Source organism: Falco naumanni, chromosome 20 (genome assembly GCF_017639655.2).
Source record: "Falco naumanni isolate bFalNau1 chromosome 20, bFalNau1.pat, whole genome shotgun sequence".
Taxonomy (NCBI): domain Eukaryota; kingdom Metazoa; phylum Chordata; class Aves; order Falconiformes; family Falconidae; genus Falco; species Falco naumanni.
In genome coordinates, this window is record NC_054073.1 from 2,658,920 (window position 1) to 2,676,893 (window position 17,974).

The 17,974-nt window shown below is 50.7% G+C and overlaps 1 protein-coding gene across 2 annotated transcripts in view; it reads right to left on the reverse strand.

Annotated features, from left to right (window-relative positions):
• SMG5 (SMG5 nonsense mediated mRNA decay factor) overlaps window positions 1-17,974 on the reverse strand; it is a 31,660-nt gene that overhangs the window by 4,157 nt on the left and 9,529 nt on the right. Inside the window, exons 5-17 of one of the 2 annotated variants that reach the window (XM_040618490.1) lie at window positions 15,639-15,728; window positions 14,248-14,337; window positions 13,282-13,360; window positions 12,556-12,681; window positions 12,034-12,102; window positions 9,622-9,830; window positions 9,340-9,477; window positions 7,567-8,268; window positions 3,451-3,620; window positions 3,091-3,166; window positions 2,227-2,402; window positions 1,021-1,179; window positions 742-801 (exon numbers count right to left, since the gene is read on the reverse strand). In XM_040618490.1, the coding sequence (XP_040474424.1) occupies window positions 742-801; window positions 1,021-1,179; window positions 2,227-2,402; window positions 3,091-3,166; window positions 3,451-3,620; window positions 7,567-8,268; window positions 9,340-9,477; window positions 9,622-9,830; window positions 12,034-12,102; window positions 12,556-12,681; window positions 13,282-13,360; window positions 14,248-14,337; window positions 15,639-15,728 (2,144 nt within the window). Of the gene's footprint in view, window positions 1-741; window positions 819-1,020; window positions 1,180-2,226; window positions 2,403-3,090; window positions 3,167-3,450; window positions 3,621-7,566; window positions 8,269-9,339; window positions 9,478-9,621; window positions 9,831-12,033; window positions 12,103-12,555; window positions 12,682-13,281; window positions 13,361-14,247; window positions 14,338-15,638; window positions 15,729-17,974 lie in introns of both variants that reach the window. The other variant, XM_040618491.1, reaches the window with a different exon arrangement.

Genomic DNA, 17,974 nt, shown 5'->3' on the forward strand with positions numbered 1-17,974 from the left:
ACACGGTGGGGCTCGCCCTGCAAAGCTCCATCAGGCCCTTCCAGCCTCTCAGCACACGCAGCAGAGGGCTGGATGCAGCCAGTGGGTCGGGGGGAAGCGACCGTCCCGCTCCACGCTGCGCCTCGGGGCACTTCAGTGTAAGGAGGACATCAAAGTATCAGAACGTGTCCAGAGGAGGGTGAGCAAATGGTGAAAGGTCTCAAGGGCAAGACTTAGGAGGAGTGGCTGAGGTCACTTGGCTTGTTCAAGCTTGGAGGAGAGCAAGGCTGAGGGGTGCCCCCATCACCCAGGGGTGCCCCCATCACCGCCTACAACTTCCTCACGGGGGACAGCGGAGAAGGAGGTGCTGATCTGGTGACCAGTGACAGGACAAGGGGGAACGGAATGAAGCTGCCTCAGGGGAAGGTCAGATCGGACATTAGGAAAAGGTTCTTCGCTGAGAGGGTGGTGGGCCACTGGAACAGGCTGCGCAGGGAAGTGATCTCAGCACCACAGCTGTCAGAGTTCAAGGAGCATCTGGACACCGGTCTTTGGCATATGGTTTGGTTTAGGCAGGCCTGGGAGGAGCAGGGAGTTGAACTCGATGATCCCTTGTGGGTCCCCTCCATTCTGCGACTCTTTGCAGAACAGATTTCGTGCCTCTGTGTGGGAGGGGAGCAGGGCTCCCCCCCTTCCCTTCCTAGTTTCAGACATTTCAACCACTACCCTGCCAGTTTTCAGGCTGGAACCAGCAGCTCCTACCTGCAGTCGAAGCTGAGCCATATCTCTCATTAGCCTGTTCCGACGAGCTTCCTCGGCAGCCTAGTTACAAAAACAAACTTCCAGATCAGTTAGCAGGAAAGACACAAGCTGACACCAGCACGCGCTTCCACAAACAGGGGGAAAAGGGGACACCTGAGTGGCTTTAAGGAGCAAAACTTTCACCTCCCACCCAAGACCTGCGCTTACAGTCACGCTCTAACAGGGATGCCCAGGAAATCGTGCCGGGTACGGAGAAAGAGCCCACCTCTGCCAACTCACCATGTGAAACTGGGCTTGAGCCTGGTGCAGCAAATTGTCCTGCTCGGACTGTGCTATGCTGATGAAGATCCCAAGCTCCGAGTTGAACTGCAGGATGCTGCCTTGCAAGTGGGTAATGAAGTGGCCAAAGCTCCGAATGCAGCAAATCCGAACGACAGACTACAAAGAAGCAGAGAGGCCATCACCAGTTAGGTCTCCCCACGGGGCTTGGAGCCTGAACCAGCTCCGACCCTGCAGCTCACGCATTTGGAAAAGGCAGAAACTGTTATTAAAAAAAAAATATAATAATAATCCAAAGGCAGTATTTCTGATGGAAATGTGCTTCTGAAGACACAGACTGCAGGAAAGCCTACAGTTGGACAAGAAAGCTTAGAAGTGCTTGCAGTCCCGGCTTCCCCAACTCAAGAAAACATCACCAGGCTCCTACCTTCCTCACTATAAACCTCTCCTCAAGCCCTCAGCGCTGGGAAAAGGAATCAAATAAACCAACAATCTACATCTGATTTTGGGGCAGGCACGAGCCTTGGCCGGGTTGCCGAGCAAAGGCAGCCAAAGGTGAGCTCCGGTGGGATGCGAGACCACCGCACCTCGCTCCAGCTGCCCCCACGACTTGAGAAGACATTCAAGATGACCGAACGCGGATCCCACATCACGCGTTAGAGCGGTGCCCTCAGATCAAGGCAGAAGATAAGATGGTCATGTATTCCCCACTCCAGCAAGGCAAGACGGGAGGAGAACTGCCCAGAAATGCTCGCCTTGGCCCTCCGTGCCTGGGAGAACAGAGAGGAGCGCTCTGCGAGGGCACAGAGTGCCCCACAAAGTGAGATTTCACCAATTTTCGCGTTTACTAGAGATCCTGCGGCTCCAACCAAATTCCCTTCATCCAAGGCAGGGTGGAGACAACTCCTCTGCCCCGACAGGGAGGACTTCACGCAGCAAAGCCGTCAACATGCGGCTCCGCTTCCTTTCATCATGACTCCAACAGGGAAGGGAAGGCGAGGCAGTTTTCTGAACACTGATTTTTGGGTAGACAGGTGACTGCAGCCACCACCACCGCGAACCCATCTCGGATTCACAAGTTGGAATCAGTTTGGGGTCTTTTTTGGCGAGAACAAACCAGATCTTCATCTGCACAGCTGAGACAGGCTGCACCTCCAGGCAGGGAAATGCAGCTTGTGCCAAGATTCAGGCTTTACCCAGACCCACCTCCTCAACTGCTGAGAAAATGGGCCGGTCCTGCTCGAAGTTAAACCTCTTGTGTGCATTTTTCAAAGGGGGAAGATTTCGCAGGGCCACGTCTTCCGGGAGCAGCAAGTTGGCTTTCAGGTCTGGGAGCTCAGCACCACTCAGAATGTCCTTGACTTCATGACATAGGGCCAGCCCTGGAGAGGATGGAGGGGAAATAGAGCAATAAACGATGGCTTGAACCAACTGATGTGGGGACAAAGAGGAAAACTGCTTGAAAGCACAGTCTGTCACGATCAAGGGCAAAGGTTTTAAGTCACACGTGTACTGTGCTGAAGGAGGAACAAGGCCACCCACAGTACTTGTCCCAGCCAACCCACTGAGGTGCACCAGTTCCTCCAAACTACAGTTTTTCGGATCAGCTTTCCCATTTCCCCCAGCAGAGAAGCATCCCTGTTTAAATCAAGCTTCTCATGATCCACAGGGATCTTTAGGCTTGAGGTACAGGGCGCATCGCGAGCATTTGGAGCTTCAACACCGGTTTCCACGACTGCCATGACAAAAATCACACCTTTACTTATGGCCTTGACAGTTAATTCCAACGGTGTTGGCCACCCAGGGAGTTCAGACACACAGGTGTGAGTGTTTCAGCGTATTGTCAACCATATATAACGCGTTAATAGGACTAAAATCTACGGGGCGGTATTTAACTGGAATGATGTTTAAACAAAAAAAAAAACAACACATGCACGATGTCACTTCCCATCGTGCTTACAAGCAAGCTGCTACTGGCAAATCTCTCACCCCAGGATCTACCACACCCCACGGAAATCACTGGTGACCAGGCTTGCCGAGCCATTACATTGTCACTCCCTTCTCCAGTACCTGATTCCTGCAGGTCTGCGGCAGAAGGCAGAAGGTTCAGGAGCACAGACAGCCTGTTCCACAGGCTCTGAGAACTCTGCAGGAACAAAACACAAAAGGCCACAGAAAACATCAAGACAGATGTATGCAAGAACCTGGCTGCCTGGGCTTTCCAGCCTCTTTCACAGATGTCCAAATGCTTTATGAAGAGTAAACTTGACTACGCTTCCTGGGTCCAGATTATCCTAATTCACCGGGTGGGGTATTTAACATCACCTTCTGTCCAGGACTGGGACAGCGGCTCCAATATACCCCGAGCATCCCAGCCTGGGGGGACTGAACAGACGCAGCCTTGGACCGAACACCAAGCACAGTTCCCACCTGAGCACACATGATGATGAGGTCCGTGTTTGTCCTCAGCCAGTCCAGGAACACCTTGACCGTGAGCAGCAGCCCTTCATTGGTCACTATTTCTAGCTTCTCCTGAAGAGATCGCTCGTTCCTGCAGGATTTGTTACTTGAAATGCTTTCCTCAGAGTCAGACACATCATCTGGAAAGTGAAGGGAGAAGTAGGATGGCAGGCATTAAACCCTTTGAGAAGCCAAGCCCTACCGGTACGAGAACAGCGCTGGGTTGGCAAGACTTGAGTTGAACTTCTCGGTGCCTCCACACGTCCTCACAAAACCAGTTCCCTGTCCCCTACGCTGTCGCTAAGAGCGTATCACTGTTGCATTTTCTTCTTCGTTGGGAGAAGACCGCTAAAATCTCCCTGTGAAAGTCTGACAGGCACCTCAACCCCTGCAGCAGCCTCCAAGGGGCTCAGGAACGGAGCAGGAGGAAGCAGCACGCGCTGACCCAAGGACCGTATCATTTACCGCAGAGAACAGAGCCAGCCATCACCCTTCAGCTCAGCAGGCGCCAACCTTCAGGCTACGTGAAAGAAAACAGTAAGGCTATTTTACGAGCCGGGGCCTGGGTGATTTTAAATATTGAATATGCTTCGCGATCTTGTCATTCTACAGACCCGAGGATCTCAAAGCCACCGCCGATGAAACGCACGCCAGCTACACGCGTGACCCGAGGTCAAGGTGGAAGCAAGCTGGGAATCAATGAGGCATTTTGCTACAGTCCCTTGGTTTAATTGCGCCGCTTCTGCCTATTAGCACGGCAATTATCATTCAATAAAGCCCCAGAAACAAAAAAAGGGAGGAAGTAATTTATTCCGGAGCCATCCCTGATAGGGTGTGAAGACCATTAAATAGCTTGAGTTTTCAAACAGCGCAGCTGAGGCAGGGAAAGCTCAAAGCTAAAAAGCGCAGGGGTTAGTTCGCTCAGCCCGGCTCGTTCAACCCCTCATTTGTTACATCTGTAAAAGTATCGTGGCCGCAGCATTCAAACACCGTCCCGGAGCTGCAACATCTGGGTAAGCCATTGAAAGAAAAATGTGAAACAAGACCAAAAAAAAAAAAAAAAAAAAAATCATTTCTTTCTTCCTTTACCCCCGTCTCTTTCACGTGGCTGGGAAGCAATGCCGGGAGTCAGTAAACATTAACATGATCTAACACTCCCCCTTCCAAATCCTGAACCTTGCCAGTGCTGCAGGCCCAGTGAAGTTGGCAACACGATGCAAAAAAAAAAAAAATAAAAAATGTTTCCTTGCTCCAGGGAAGCTGGGAGGAATGACAAACAAGACCCAACAGGCCCATGTGGTTGTATCTGAAATACAAACAACTCCCTGTAGTGCATCAGATCTCCCTTTCAAGCTGGTTGGTTGGTTTTTTTTGGTTTTTTTTTTTTTCCCCAGAACATTACTCGGTTGTGTAAGTTGCACGATAAGAAGAGTCACTGCAGCTCCACCTGCCGTGCATCTGCAGCCTGCTTCAGCCCCGAGCGCTCAGCGGGTCACAGAATGAGGCCCCCAACACCTGTAGCACAGACCTGGGTCACGCCTTACACAGAATTCCAGACTGGTCAGGGTGGGAAGGGACCTCTGGAGATCATCCAGCCCAACCCCCCGCTAAAGCAGGCTGCACAGGACCACGTCCAGGCAGATTCTGGACGTCTCCAGAGAAGGAGATGCCGCAGCCTCTCTGGGCAGCCTGTGCACCCTCACGGGAAAGAAATTTCTCCTCATATTCAGATGGAACTTCCCGTGTGGCAGTTTGTGCCCGTTGCCCCTTGCCCTGGCGCTGGGCACCACTGAACGGAAAGCCTGGCCCCATCCTGCCGGCACTCGCCCTGAAGGTATTTGTAGACACCGGTAAGATCCCCTCTGCCTTCTCCTCCCCAGGCTGAACAGCCCCAGCTTCCCCAGCCTTGTCTCATCAGGGAGATGCACCAGCCCCTCATCATCTTCGCAGCCTCTGCTGGCCCCTCTCCACCGGTTCCCTGTCTCTCTGGAACTGGGGAGCCCAGCACTGGACACAGCGCCCCAGGTGCGGCCTCCCCAGGGCCGAGCAGAGGGGGAGGATCCCCTCCCTTGACCTGCTGGCCACGCTCCTCCTCATGCCCTCCCAGATCCCACTGGCCCCTTGGCCAGCAGACAACTGCTGGCTCACGGGCAACTTGCTGCCCACCAGCACTCCCTGGGCCTTCTCTGCCCCCCAGCAGGTCACCCCAAGCTGTGCTGGTGCGTGGGGCTGTTCCTCCCTGGGCGTGGGATCTTACGCTTGCTTTGGTTGAACGTCCTGAGGTTCCTCTCTGCCGGACTCTCCCGCCTGCCCAGGTCTTGCTGAACGGCAGCGCAGCCTCCAGCCGCTCCTCCCAGTCTCGTATCATCAGCAAACCGAGCACACTCGGTCCCTGCAGCCACGTCAGCGATGAGCAAGTTGAAGAGGACGGGACCCAGGACGGGACCCAGGACTGATCCCAGGGGAACACCGCAACCCGCAGGCCTCCAGCTCGACTCCGCGCCGCCGGTCACAGCCCTCTGAGCTCTGCCCTTCGGCCAGTTCCCAACCCACCTCACTGTTCGCTCCTCTAACCCACCCCCCCGGGCTAACCTAGGAGGAGGTTATGGGAGACAGTGTCAGAAGCCTTGCTGAGGTCAAGGTAGCCAACGTCCACTGCTCTCACCGACCCAGCCAGCCACTCCACCAGAGGGGCCTAGCCGGTTGGCCAGGCAAGGCTTCCCCTTGGTGAAGCCACGCTGCCTACTCCTGGTAGCCTTCTTTTTCCTCCACATGCTTAGAGATGACCTCCAGGCTGAGCTGTTCCATCACCTTTCCAGGGATGGAGGCGAGGCTGACCGGCCTCTAGTTCCCTGGGTCTTCCCTCTTGCCCTGTTTGAAGACTGGAGTGACACTGGCTTTCCTCCAGTCCTCAGGCACCTCTCCTGTTCTCCGTGACCTTTCAAAGAGGATGGAGAGTGGCTTAGCAGTAACATCTGCCAGCTCCCTCAGCACGCAGGGGCACATCCCATCAGGGCCGTTGTGGGTGTCAAGTTTGCCTGCACGACCTCTAACCCATCCTCCTCGACCAAGGGAAGATCTTCCTTTCTCCAGACTTCCCCTCGTGCCTCCGGAGCCCGGGATTCCCGAGGGCCGGCCTTAGCAGTAAAGACTGAAGCAAAGGCAGCGTGCAGTAACTCTGCCTTCTCTGTAACATTTGGCACCAGGGCACCCACTTCACCCAGCAGCGGGCCCACGTTTTCCCTAGTCTTCCTCTTGCTACCGATGTACTTGAAGAAGCCCTTCTTGTTGTCCTTGACATCCCGCAGCGAACGGACCTCAGCCTTCCTCATCGCATCCCTGCACACTCTGACGGCATTCCTATATTCCTCCCGTTCTGCCCCTTTTTCCACATTCTGTAAACTTCCTCCTTCCACCCGAGTTTTGCCAGAAGCTCCTTGGTCGTCTACGCAGCTCTCCTACTCCCTTTGCTTGACTTCTTACTCATAGGGATGCACCCAACTTGAGCTCGGAGAAGCGACGCTTGAATATTAACCAGCTCTCCTGGACCCCTTTACCTCCTGCAGTCCTAACCCACCGGATTCCTCCGAGAAGGTCCCTGAAGAGGCCAAAGTTAGACAAGCTCCTAGGAGAGCTTTGCAGGTTGAGAACCTGACATCTCACAGAGACCTTCCCAGACTGCACCTGCACTGTCCACCGCCAGAAGTGCTACGAAGCGTCTGATTCCAGAGATTTCACATGGGAAAAGGAAGGCAATCCAAATTTTTAATACCTGCTGGAATTATCCTCTGTATTACCAGAGCTGCTCAGCACTTAGCCTGTTGAGCAGAACAGGTAACCCTGGCTGCTGCGGGTGTTTCCCCTCGGTGCACACATTCCTGGATGTCAGGCAGTACGAGCAGAGCTCCTCCTTCAAGAAACACCCAAGACTTGCCCAGGACTTGGGCAACCTGCTCCTCCAAACCTGCCCAAAGGAGAACTTGCACCACGAGACGGAGTGGATTTTACAAGCAGACTGCTACAGCTTGCAGTTTTCTACACAGAACTGCAACACCAAACACTTTGAACGAAGCTGCTGATCCTTACCTTGCTCTGCCAAGCTGGGCTTCTCCAGATCTCCATTGACACACGGTTTGCTTTCTATTCCATCCTTCAAGACGGGTGGTTCGCTGTTCGGTTTCAGAAGGATGTTGCTGAAAGTGGGAGCCAAGCGAAAGCAGCGTTTGGTCTGAAACAGCTGGGTGGACATGGCCTGGAGATTACTGGCTATGCTGGCATCGTTAGTGCTCAGGGAAGCTGGCCCATTGACTGCTGAATCTGGAGCCTCAATTTTAGAGATGCTTGGGCTCCTGGAGTCCCCCAGCCCGCTGCCATCCACACAGTTTTTTAAGGCCTCTTTAGGCCCGCTTTTGCCTCGGCCGCTTCCCTCCTCCCCCGGCTCATCCTCCATGTCCTCCAAGTCGGACCGAGATTCTTGGCTGTTCATGTCAGAGTCCGTCTCCACATCAAAAGCAGCTTCTGCTTCCTCATCGCTCTTCTCTGAGCCACTTTCTGAGCCATCACTGCCCTTTATGGAGCCCTGGCTGGAGTCAGAGTCAAAGCCCTCACTCAGGTCACTCTCATCCACCTTCTGGGGGTGACGGCGGCGACGCAAACAGGAGAGGCGGGAGTATTTCTTGCTTTTCTTGCACTCATTCTTCCGTTGCTCCTCGCTGGGCTGATGATTGGCCAAGTCAGCTTCAGCTTCCTTCTCGATCGAGTTCAATGGCTCCCGTAGTTCCTGGTCATCTGCAAGCATTTAAAATGAGACCACAAGTTAAGAAAGTCCTGGTGTGTCACACAGGCTGCCTGCCAGCCCTGAACCTGAGCAACCAGCGGTGCAAACTTCAGCCATCACTTCTATTAGTGACTTTAACCAGAGAAGAAGTAATGGCAACCCTAGGAGAATGACTCACTTTCTAAAAGGTGCCCAGAAAGACGTGGGAAGCCTGGATTCCTGCTGCTCCGTTATCAGGCAGTGCCGAGTGCTGCCTGACCAGCACAAAATCCACGACTGAATTTTCCATCTTTTCCCCAGCTTTCTACAGGCTGAAAGCCAAGCGACCCACCAGGCAGGGCAAGGGCATGTGCCAGTCAGCTCAATAAAACCAGCCACTCCACCCTGTAACCAGACTGAGTTGACCTAATCCTCTCCTCGACTAACAGCCTCTCCAGCAGCCCTGTGTCACCTTGACAGCTTCAAAACCCATGCAAGGGAGGAGTCATTCATTGTTGCTTTTCAGCAGGAAAACTCCAGTCTGGCTTTCTGTGAAATATTACAAATTGACTGTTTGCAAGGGAAAGATTCAGCAGTTTTATTCTCCGCTCCACAGGATCCCCTGGAAACTAAAGCCCTGGTTTTGTCCGAGCGGAGGTGAGGTGTGCTGAGCAGGGCCTGCCTCCCTGAGACACTGTTCTGCCAAGATTTCACCTGAGATCCTCTCCTCAGCGGAGGAGAAGCGAATCCAGTAAATAACAGCAAATAGAGAGACAGAAAATAAGGAGCACAGTTTGGAGTAAACACATGATGAATGAGATGCCAAGAGATACAGAGAGATAACTCCTTACAACAAGGAAAGCAACATTTTTCATCCTGTGATGATTCTGATACTCACAGACAGTGTCTAAGTGGAGACTGTCTCAGCAGATTATCCACTTTGGGGATTTCAGCCCAGCAGTCAAAGATCAGGAAGTCTCTAACGCCACTCAGGCACTACACTACAAAACCCATGCCGAGGAGATTTAGGAAAGAAAAGTAACAGCCAGCCCTACAGGCAGGCAGCTGGGGAGAGCCAGCTTATACTGTCTCCGTTCCCTTACCTGTGCCATCGCTCTGAAAGGCTGGAACTGGGTTTTCCCCTTCTTCTAGCTCTGCCTGCAGGCGAATATTGACGTGATTTATCAGGTGAGAGAAGAGGGCCAGGGTGAAAGCAATGGCTGCGCTGTACTGCTTTGAACCTGCAACAAGACAGCACAGTGAGGCGGAGGAGCGTGACCACCAGTCCGAAAGATGAATGCCAATTAAGACACCACCTTCAACCTAACGGGACTGCTGAATGTCAATCACTACTTTTCTGAAAGGCTGAATTAAGCACTGATTACCTGCCCTCTTGAGGCTGTGAACACTCATAAGGCAGATGATCACCATGCGAAAGATCAGGAGATCCGGAAGGAAGGAGTAGCCGCTCTCATACTCTTCTTCATCTTCACTAGTTGAGCTCAGATTAGGAGGAGAGGGCAGGTAGAACAAGCACAGGTTGAAATCCTCCAGCACAGACTGGCAGAGAGATGTCAGCTCAGAATCCAGAGAGCTTAACAAGAGGAAAAAGACCAAACAAGAATTATTCTTCAAGGCTCGAGCTCCTGGCAATGTCTGCATGGAAACGGAGGCAAAACTGGCAGTGAGGCACTAGGCAGGATGAAGCACCAGGGAATATACTGCAGGCAACAACAGCTATGGGAAACAAGCGAGATTGATCAGATTATGTTTTCTTCCCCAAAGCTGCTCAGCAAACAATAACCAGAGCACATCCCTGCAAAGAGATGGGTCACCAGCAAACAGACGACTTTTTCCCTGGAACTAAAGCAGTAGCCATTAGGACACAGAGGGCACTTCAATGCTAAAGGTAGCGAAAGGTTCAGATCCACTGCTCAGTTCAAGGATTTATATTGCAGCGCACAAACTGGGGACTCAACTTTTCCTCCTCCCACGTCTCTCATTTGCAGCCCTGTAAGAATATTCCAAAATCCTCTGTAGCTATCAGCTACTCCAAAGGAAGCACCCATGCTATTCGGTATGGGAGTCTCCTAGTTACAAAGTAAACCCATGTGCAAATCATCTAGCAAATACTTTTCAGAGGTTAACACGCTGAGGAAACTGAAGTAGTTTCCAATTTTCTTATGCGCTAAATGTGTGTTAAGCAGATATTAAATGAGCCTTGAAAGTTCCACTCTGGTATAAGTCAATATTTGAAAGCTAATCCCATACTGGGCTGCATTAGCAAGGGCACAGCCAGCAGGTTGAGGAAAATTATTATCCCTACTTGGCACTCAGGAAACGGCATCTGGAGTACTGCGTTCAGTACCTGGGGTCCCCAGCACAAAAAACCCCCGACCAAACAAAAAAAAACACACCAATAAACTGGACTTAGTCCAGCAGCGGACTGTCAAGGAGAATAGAGAACATGATTTATGAGACAAGGCAAAGAGAATCGAGTTTGCTCAGCCTGAAAGACAGAAGGCTCAGGGGGTATCATCTTCTCTTTCCATAGAATCGTTTAGGTAGGAAGAGACCTTTAAGATCAAGTCCAACCGTTAACACAGCACTGCCAAGCCCACCACTAAACCGTGCCCTTAGGTGCCGTATCTACAGCTCTTAAATACCACCAGGGATGGTGACTCAACCACTTCCCTGGGCAGCCCGTTCCAACGCCTGACAGCCCTTTTGGTGAAGAAGTTTTTCCTAGCATCCAATTTAAACCTCCCCTGGGTGCAACCTGAGGCCACTTCCTCTTGTCCTACCACTTGTTACCTGGGAGAAGATGCCAAATAGGTGGTTACAGAGGACTGAGTAAGACGCTTCTCAATGGTGCACAACAAAAGGAAGGGAAGCGATGGGTACAAACAGCAGAAAAGGAAAAAGAAACTAGATGCAAGGGAAAAAAAAATAAAAAATTCCACAGTGAAGGTGGTCAAACACCGGGAGACCAGAGAGGTGTGGAATCTCTGTCCTGAGATCCATTCAAAACTCAGCTGGATAAGACTCTGAGCAACCTCGTCCAGCTCCACATTTCTATCTACCCTCACAGCGGACCCTGCTCCGGGGGAGGACTGGACCCCTGGAAGGTTCCTTCCAACTTAAAACTACCCCACAGTGAGTTTAACTGTATCCTGTGTATAAAGCCCTTTAAAACACCTGCTCTACTTCAAGCAGTAGATTAATTTACAATCACCTGAAAACGAGACAGAGGGAATCCAAGGGCGGGGGGGTGGGGTGGGGGGGATGTGGGGAACCACACAGCTGTACAAAGCTTTCCACTTATTCGCACATGAACAGGTTATGCTATTTGTTTCTTTGAACGAGGTATTTGGTTACACATTTCCAAATGCAATGAACAGCCCTGCACGCGTACTGACGATACCTCTTTGCTGTCCTGTCAGCCTGAACCCAGCGCTTGCCAGGAAAAAGCATCTGATGACTGAACAAAGCAAGAAAACACCAAAGGCACAGTACAGCACAGAGGCGAGCTGCGAGGCTCAGGAGTTCGACATTCACTCAGCTCCTGGCTTGATTTAGCCAGAGGCGCGAAGTATTTAACCCTTTGGTATTTCAGCCTCCCTTGGAAGGCAATCTTCTTTGCTCTCCCAACAAGATTAGAAGGCTATAAAGTCTTGGACCTAATGGCAGAAAGCCTCGGCACAGGCACTGTTACCCTACAGGGAACAGTCTCTTCCGATTCTGAATGCCTGCTGCTGTGAGTTACCAACAGAAGATACAATCTGCCGTAACCTTACCTGCTCTTTGGCTGCAAAAGACTCTGCAGGTACATAAAGCTCACCAGCAACCTCTTAATGTCTTTGCCTCTAAAAAGATTGAGAGAAGAAAACTGTAAAGGAGGTGTCACCGAGAGGGACCAGACTAACAGAGCTCTATTAGTAGGTAAATCAGGTCACAGTTGAAAAATGACATTTTGATGAAACTGGAGAAAAGACAACAGCTTACACACTGCCAACGTGCACCCGTATGCCTCAACCCTCACCATGAACAGTCACCAGCTCCAGGGGAGAGTGAGGAAGTCTCTCACCCCCAAGTCTACACCTAGGGAGCATTTAGCTTTTCTCCTGAAATTACGAGCCGAGAGATCAAGAATGAGATGTAGACTGGGGGTCTCAAAATTCCAGAAACAGTCACCGCCTCAAATGGGCCATCTACCAGTTCCCCCTCCCCAGAAAGACAATACTCTCAACCCAGAGGATGACACTGGCGGGACTGCAAGCCCTCAGCCTGCATCCCTCTCCTTTCCTTTTCCCTCTTACCGTTTCTTGCTTGGAGACAACTTCCTGGTTTCACATTTCTTCAACTGCTGATACATTTTGGCTGCTTTGTCGTACAGCCGCTTCAGGTTCCCATAGGCACCTTCAAAGGACACTTCAGACTGGATGCTGAGAGTCCAAAAGAGAACACATCAAAAGTTACTTTGCCACAAGGTTGCTCACGTTTTATGGCTTGAATTCACCAGCAAGTTATTCAGGCATCTGAGCATGAAGACAGTTACTCGGTGCTTTTGTTCGAGCATGCTGGGCTACTTCGCTCCCACTGATGTCTGCAAACCCCACTTCAAGCCGCACCACAGCTCCAGCTGCGATGTTTACACACCTTTTCAAATTTGGGCCTCAAGGCCGTGTTCAAATAACTGAATTTCACCCGCTTCACTCCTCGAGGTGCCTCACTCACCACCTCCACCCCCCCTTCAAACGTGGCTCTCTAGCACAGGCAGAGGGCTCAGATGAAACCCTGCCTTCCCAGAGCAGCCTTGCACGTATTATTTTAGCAACCAGCACGATGGTTTGATTTGACCAAGGCTCCTTCTTATTACCAGTCCTGCTCGAGGGTGAAATAAACCCATCTCTCCTCCCCCTCCCCTGAAACTCATCCACTGAAAACAATCGCAAGTCCAAATCAAAGGAGAAAAGAATCTGGCACCAGCAACCACAGTGCATTGATTCTCTGTCCAGGAAGCAGAGATCCTCAAAAACACTCACCAACGTAAATAGCAATAGGTAGCCTCCACGTTGTAGTATTTGCTCCCTGCTAATGTCCCCAGCTGGTTAAAAGGCATGCCTGTCATGAAAGAGAGGGGCAGTGGAATTAACTTACAATTCTCCAATGTCCCTGCTAGAAAGCAGATCCTTTCCCTCTCACTACGTTTCACACAGGAGGGAAGTCAGGAGACAAAAACAGTAGCAAAGCTGCAGTACAAAGGTCTTGACTACTCAATATTTTTGCCACCCAGGAATTTTTCCCTCTTTTATAGTGCTTTTCGATCCTCCCCAGCTTCCTGCCAGTTATCTACACAAGAAAGCAGAGCAAACAACGCTGCTGCTCCTTCTTCTGTATTAATAATGCTACGGCCTTGACCCTGTATTCCTCTTGACACAGACATCGTCTTATCAGGATCTAAGAGTTCTGATCCAGCTCACTGTGGCACATAAATTTTTGTCACTTATTGGTATCTGGGACCAGCCTGTCAAACAACTCTGTGAAAACTCTGCAGAGACAGCACAGAGAAAGCATTTCTCTGGAACTGCACATTTGAAGATAAGACAGGCCCTCAACTCTTGCCACAACGTGTTCTCACAAGGTAGTCGCTTCTGAAGGAGAAAGCAGCACGTGAGGTTATTTTGCAGGGGTAAAAAGAGGGAGATGACCAGATGACAGCTGGATCTTCCCTTAGCTAGACAAGCACAACTTTCACCGATGTCTGAGCTTCTCCAAGGTTATCAGGTGAGTAAGTTGAGGTCATTGGCAAAGAGCACCTTTGCTTTAACTCCTCTCTTTGGCTTGCCAGCAAAAGAGATACTCAAAGGAGGAAGGAATTTTAACCAGAAGATAAAACTACTCCTCCCCCAGCAGCAGGATAGAAACTTGACCAGCGCAGTATCACAAAGTATTGTTTTTAGGCTGCAGCAGCACGATTAACAAGTAAAAATTCACGGTAACTCACTCACCAATTTGTGGTGCAACAGAAAGGGCTTGATAGTAAAACCGCTCAGCCAGCAACTCCGTGTCCACACCTGCCAGCTCGTTCTGATAGCGAGCTGCAAGAAAACCACATACCACACATCAGAAACCAGAAGGCAGTGTCTTCTCTCCCCACAGATTAAAAACACCACAAAACTAGAAATACTGGCCAAACCCATCGACAAACCCATCAAAGAAGAACTGCTCCTGGCAAAACACAGAAACGTACAGTTTGCCAGGCCCATTTGAAGCACTTCTATTTTAACTGCATTATTCTGCACATCACAACCTCTGCCACTTCAAGCAAAGGGAATATCCCTCAGTGCTTGTGGCAGCATGTAAGCAAGAGGAAGACATTCTTCTGTTCCATGCGTTAAGTGCTGATTCATTTATCCTTGAAATAACTCAAGAGTTGTGCTTCATTTTCCAGTACCTCAAACCAACCACATTCTACTACAGCGGAGTGTGAAATCTAAATCAAGTCAGTTGACCTAATAAAATCCCTGGCTGTGGATAGACTGGACCTAATTTATTTATTTTACCTTTTTCTGGACAACAGATGGCATTTTGGAAACCTTAGGTGAAAGCATTGTGAAGAGGTGAGCACGTTTCTCTCCCACCAGTCAGGTAAGTCATTCTTACTACCCCCGTGAGACATCTATTTGCGATGCCATTTTTAGGCTGACTCATGTGCAACAATAATGCCAAACAGTTTTCAAGAGCTCGAAGGCTGCTGCGTGTCAAACACATTTACCCGTGCCACACTTCCCATAGCTGTTTTTCACACAGTTACATGTTTTCTCGCTGCCTTCACTCCCACGTGTTCACAAGCGAGCGAGAAGTTGACACACTTACCGCATGCTCCCAGGAGGTCGTGACTGTGGGGTAGACATGCCCCTGCTATAAAAAGGATGACACGCAGCCAGACACAATAACAAAGAACCTGGGGCTCTGCAGTGGCCTATTGACATTATTCATTAACAAACCTGATTTTCAGTCACACTCGTGCTGATGACGGCGGCTCCGTAAGGCGACCGACCTCACAGCGAGTCTGAACGGAGAAGCCAGCCCACCAAGTTCCCTTCGCACCGTCCAAACAACAGAAATAAAAGCAAAGGCTTCCGTTCCTGCACCGCCATGGATGCAGCTGCTTATAGCAAACTCCTCATCCACTTGCCCAAAAACAAAGCTTCAGTTTGTCGCAGTTGGGTTAGCCGTGAGGATTTCAGCTTAAACCAATTAGTGACAAACGTGTCAGAAGGAAACCAGTGTCTGCCAGTAACTACGGCTGGTGACTAACAATGACGGACTCAGCACTGTACAGGCACCATCTTTTTAATGACTTAAACGTTACCCTGAAAGACAACGCTGCTCTTACCTAGATCCCCCAGATAAACCAGACATCTGTGACACGCCATCTGTGCCCACTCCATCTCCTTCTCCGATGCAGACACAGGTTTCTTGCAGCCTACATGAGAAATACGAAGTCACAAACACCATTTAAGTAAAAGCTGCTGGAAAGACACACGAGCAGCCCACACCTCTGTCCGAGACACCCAATGTTTCACCAGATGAAAACAAAGACCGCATGGTCAGGTCACACTGTTGGTTGCCACCTGTGGCACCTTACAGACCAGCACTGGCTCACTCTCGTTGCCAAAATGTGGCAAATCAATGTAGAAAATACACCAAGGGGGAGTGGGTGAGCATCAGTGTCTCCAGTTCCCTGCTGGCTGGGGCAGTTCGTGTCACTGCATCACTAAGTCACCGCAATGACTGCCACTCAGACTTTGCCTGCAAGGTATGCCCCGGAGAGCTGGCTCCACTCGGACAGCTGGCTCCACTCACACTCAGATGAGAGGACAAAGGCCAATTCCTGTCTACGAGCCATGTGATCACGTTAACGTTGAGCACAAGCTAATAAGGCCTGTCAAGAGGCTGATTTCGTTAGCATGGCTAATGAGGGCGCAAATCCCTGGAAGCCAGAACGAAGTCTGAGCGCACTTGCACCTGGCAGTAGCCCACAACACGAACGTACCTCGCCTTAGAGTGAAGATGGAAACAAACCCTCAAGACTGAGATCTAGATTTAGGATTGGCCAGCCAAAAAAGGGAGGAAGAGGATTAAAATAAGGAAAAATCAGGACAGCAAATCTGCATTGTGGACAGGGCAGCTGCAGTCGGTTAGGAAGAATTGCCTCCAGACAAAACCGCCTTTGTGTCCAGAGGAGGGCAAAGCAGCTGGTGAAAGGACTGGAAGGCATGTCCTGTGAGGAGCGGTGGAGGATTCTGGGCTCGTCTAGTTTGGAGAAAAGGAGGCTGAGGAGCGTCCTGAAGAGGAGAAGTGGAGAGGGAGGTGGGGATCTCCCTGGAAGATGCATGGGAATGGTTCGAAGCTGCATCAAGGGAGGTTTAGACTGGACATTAGGAAACATTTCTTCACCGAAAGGGCGGTCAGGCACTGGAACAGGCTTCCCAGAGAGGTGGTCAATGCCCCCAGCCTGTCAGTGTTTAAGAGGCATTTGGACAATGCCCTTAATAACACGCTTTAACTTCTGGTCAGCCCTGAACAGGTCAGGCAGCTGGACTAGATGATCATATTAGAGGCCCCTTCCAACTGAAATACTCTGTTCTGTACTGAACTTACAAAAAAAAAAAATCAGGCAGTCGAAAGTGTCAAAACCAACAGGGGAAGGCTGCAGCCAGCTGATCTGTACTAACTTAAACCATCAAGGTGACTCAGTTCCTGGGAGGGTCCGCTGCTGGCGAGACCGTGCTTCCCATCTCCCCACCAGCACCTTCTCCCCAGCCCGCAGGATCACGGTTCAGCCAGAGATCAGGGAGCAAAGGCCACTGCGCTTGTGCTTCCTCTCTGGCGAGCCCACCGGGCAGACCAGGGGCACAGATTCAGTCCAGGTTCAATCTTGCTGTTGCCAAGGACTTCCACCTCCTGGAGGAGAAAATTCCCTCAAGCAGGAATCCCAAAGGAAGATTTTTTTAAGACCAGTCCAGCCCGTAGCGAGTTGCTTCTCTCTTGGCTTAGATTCAAACGGTGGAACTGGAATCAGGAGGCTTAAGTGACCAGTGAGGAACGATTCCCACTTACTACAGGCACTGTACGAGCTGCATTACACAAACACACGCCCTTCAAATCCATGTCCACATGCGCTATTGGACCCATCATCCCTTTCTTTTTTTGCTTTGAATCCTCTTGCTCCCATTTATACAGCCATTAGGCTGTGCCCACCCCGATGGGATTCTTACACATGCACCTTCTCTGCACAGATGCAGGGTTACAACCTCCCTTGTCCGGTTACATACCCCTCTGCTGCAACATTTTAATTAAACGAGCCCAAACACATTAAGAAACCTGAATAAGGGGAGCCTTTCAAAAGCAAACACGCACCACAGGGTACAAACTTATCTGGAATGTGCATTTCGAGAATTTATTAATTCTACAGCACCGAGATACATTTCTCAAAGCAACAGTTGCCAGGGACATCTGCCTTTTAAACCGACATTTCAAAGCTGATCATGATACAATCATCTCTCAGAGCTAAGAATAGGACACCAGCAGCTAAAACGTTCTATTGCTAAAGACATACTAACTTCTCTTGTGCCAGTTCCTGCCGCCCTCCCCCCTGCCAGCTTTAAGAACACCAATTAAACCCTTGCTAATACGGTTCACAAAACATCTGGAGGCTCCACTTCTGAG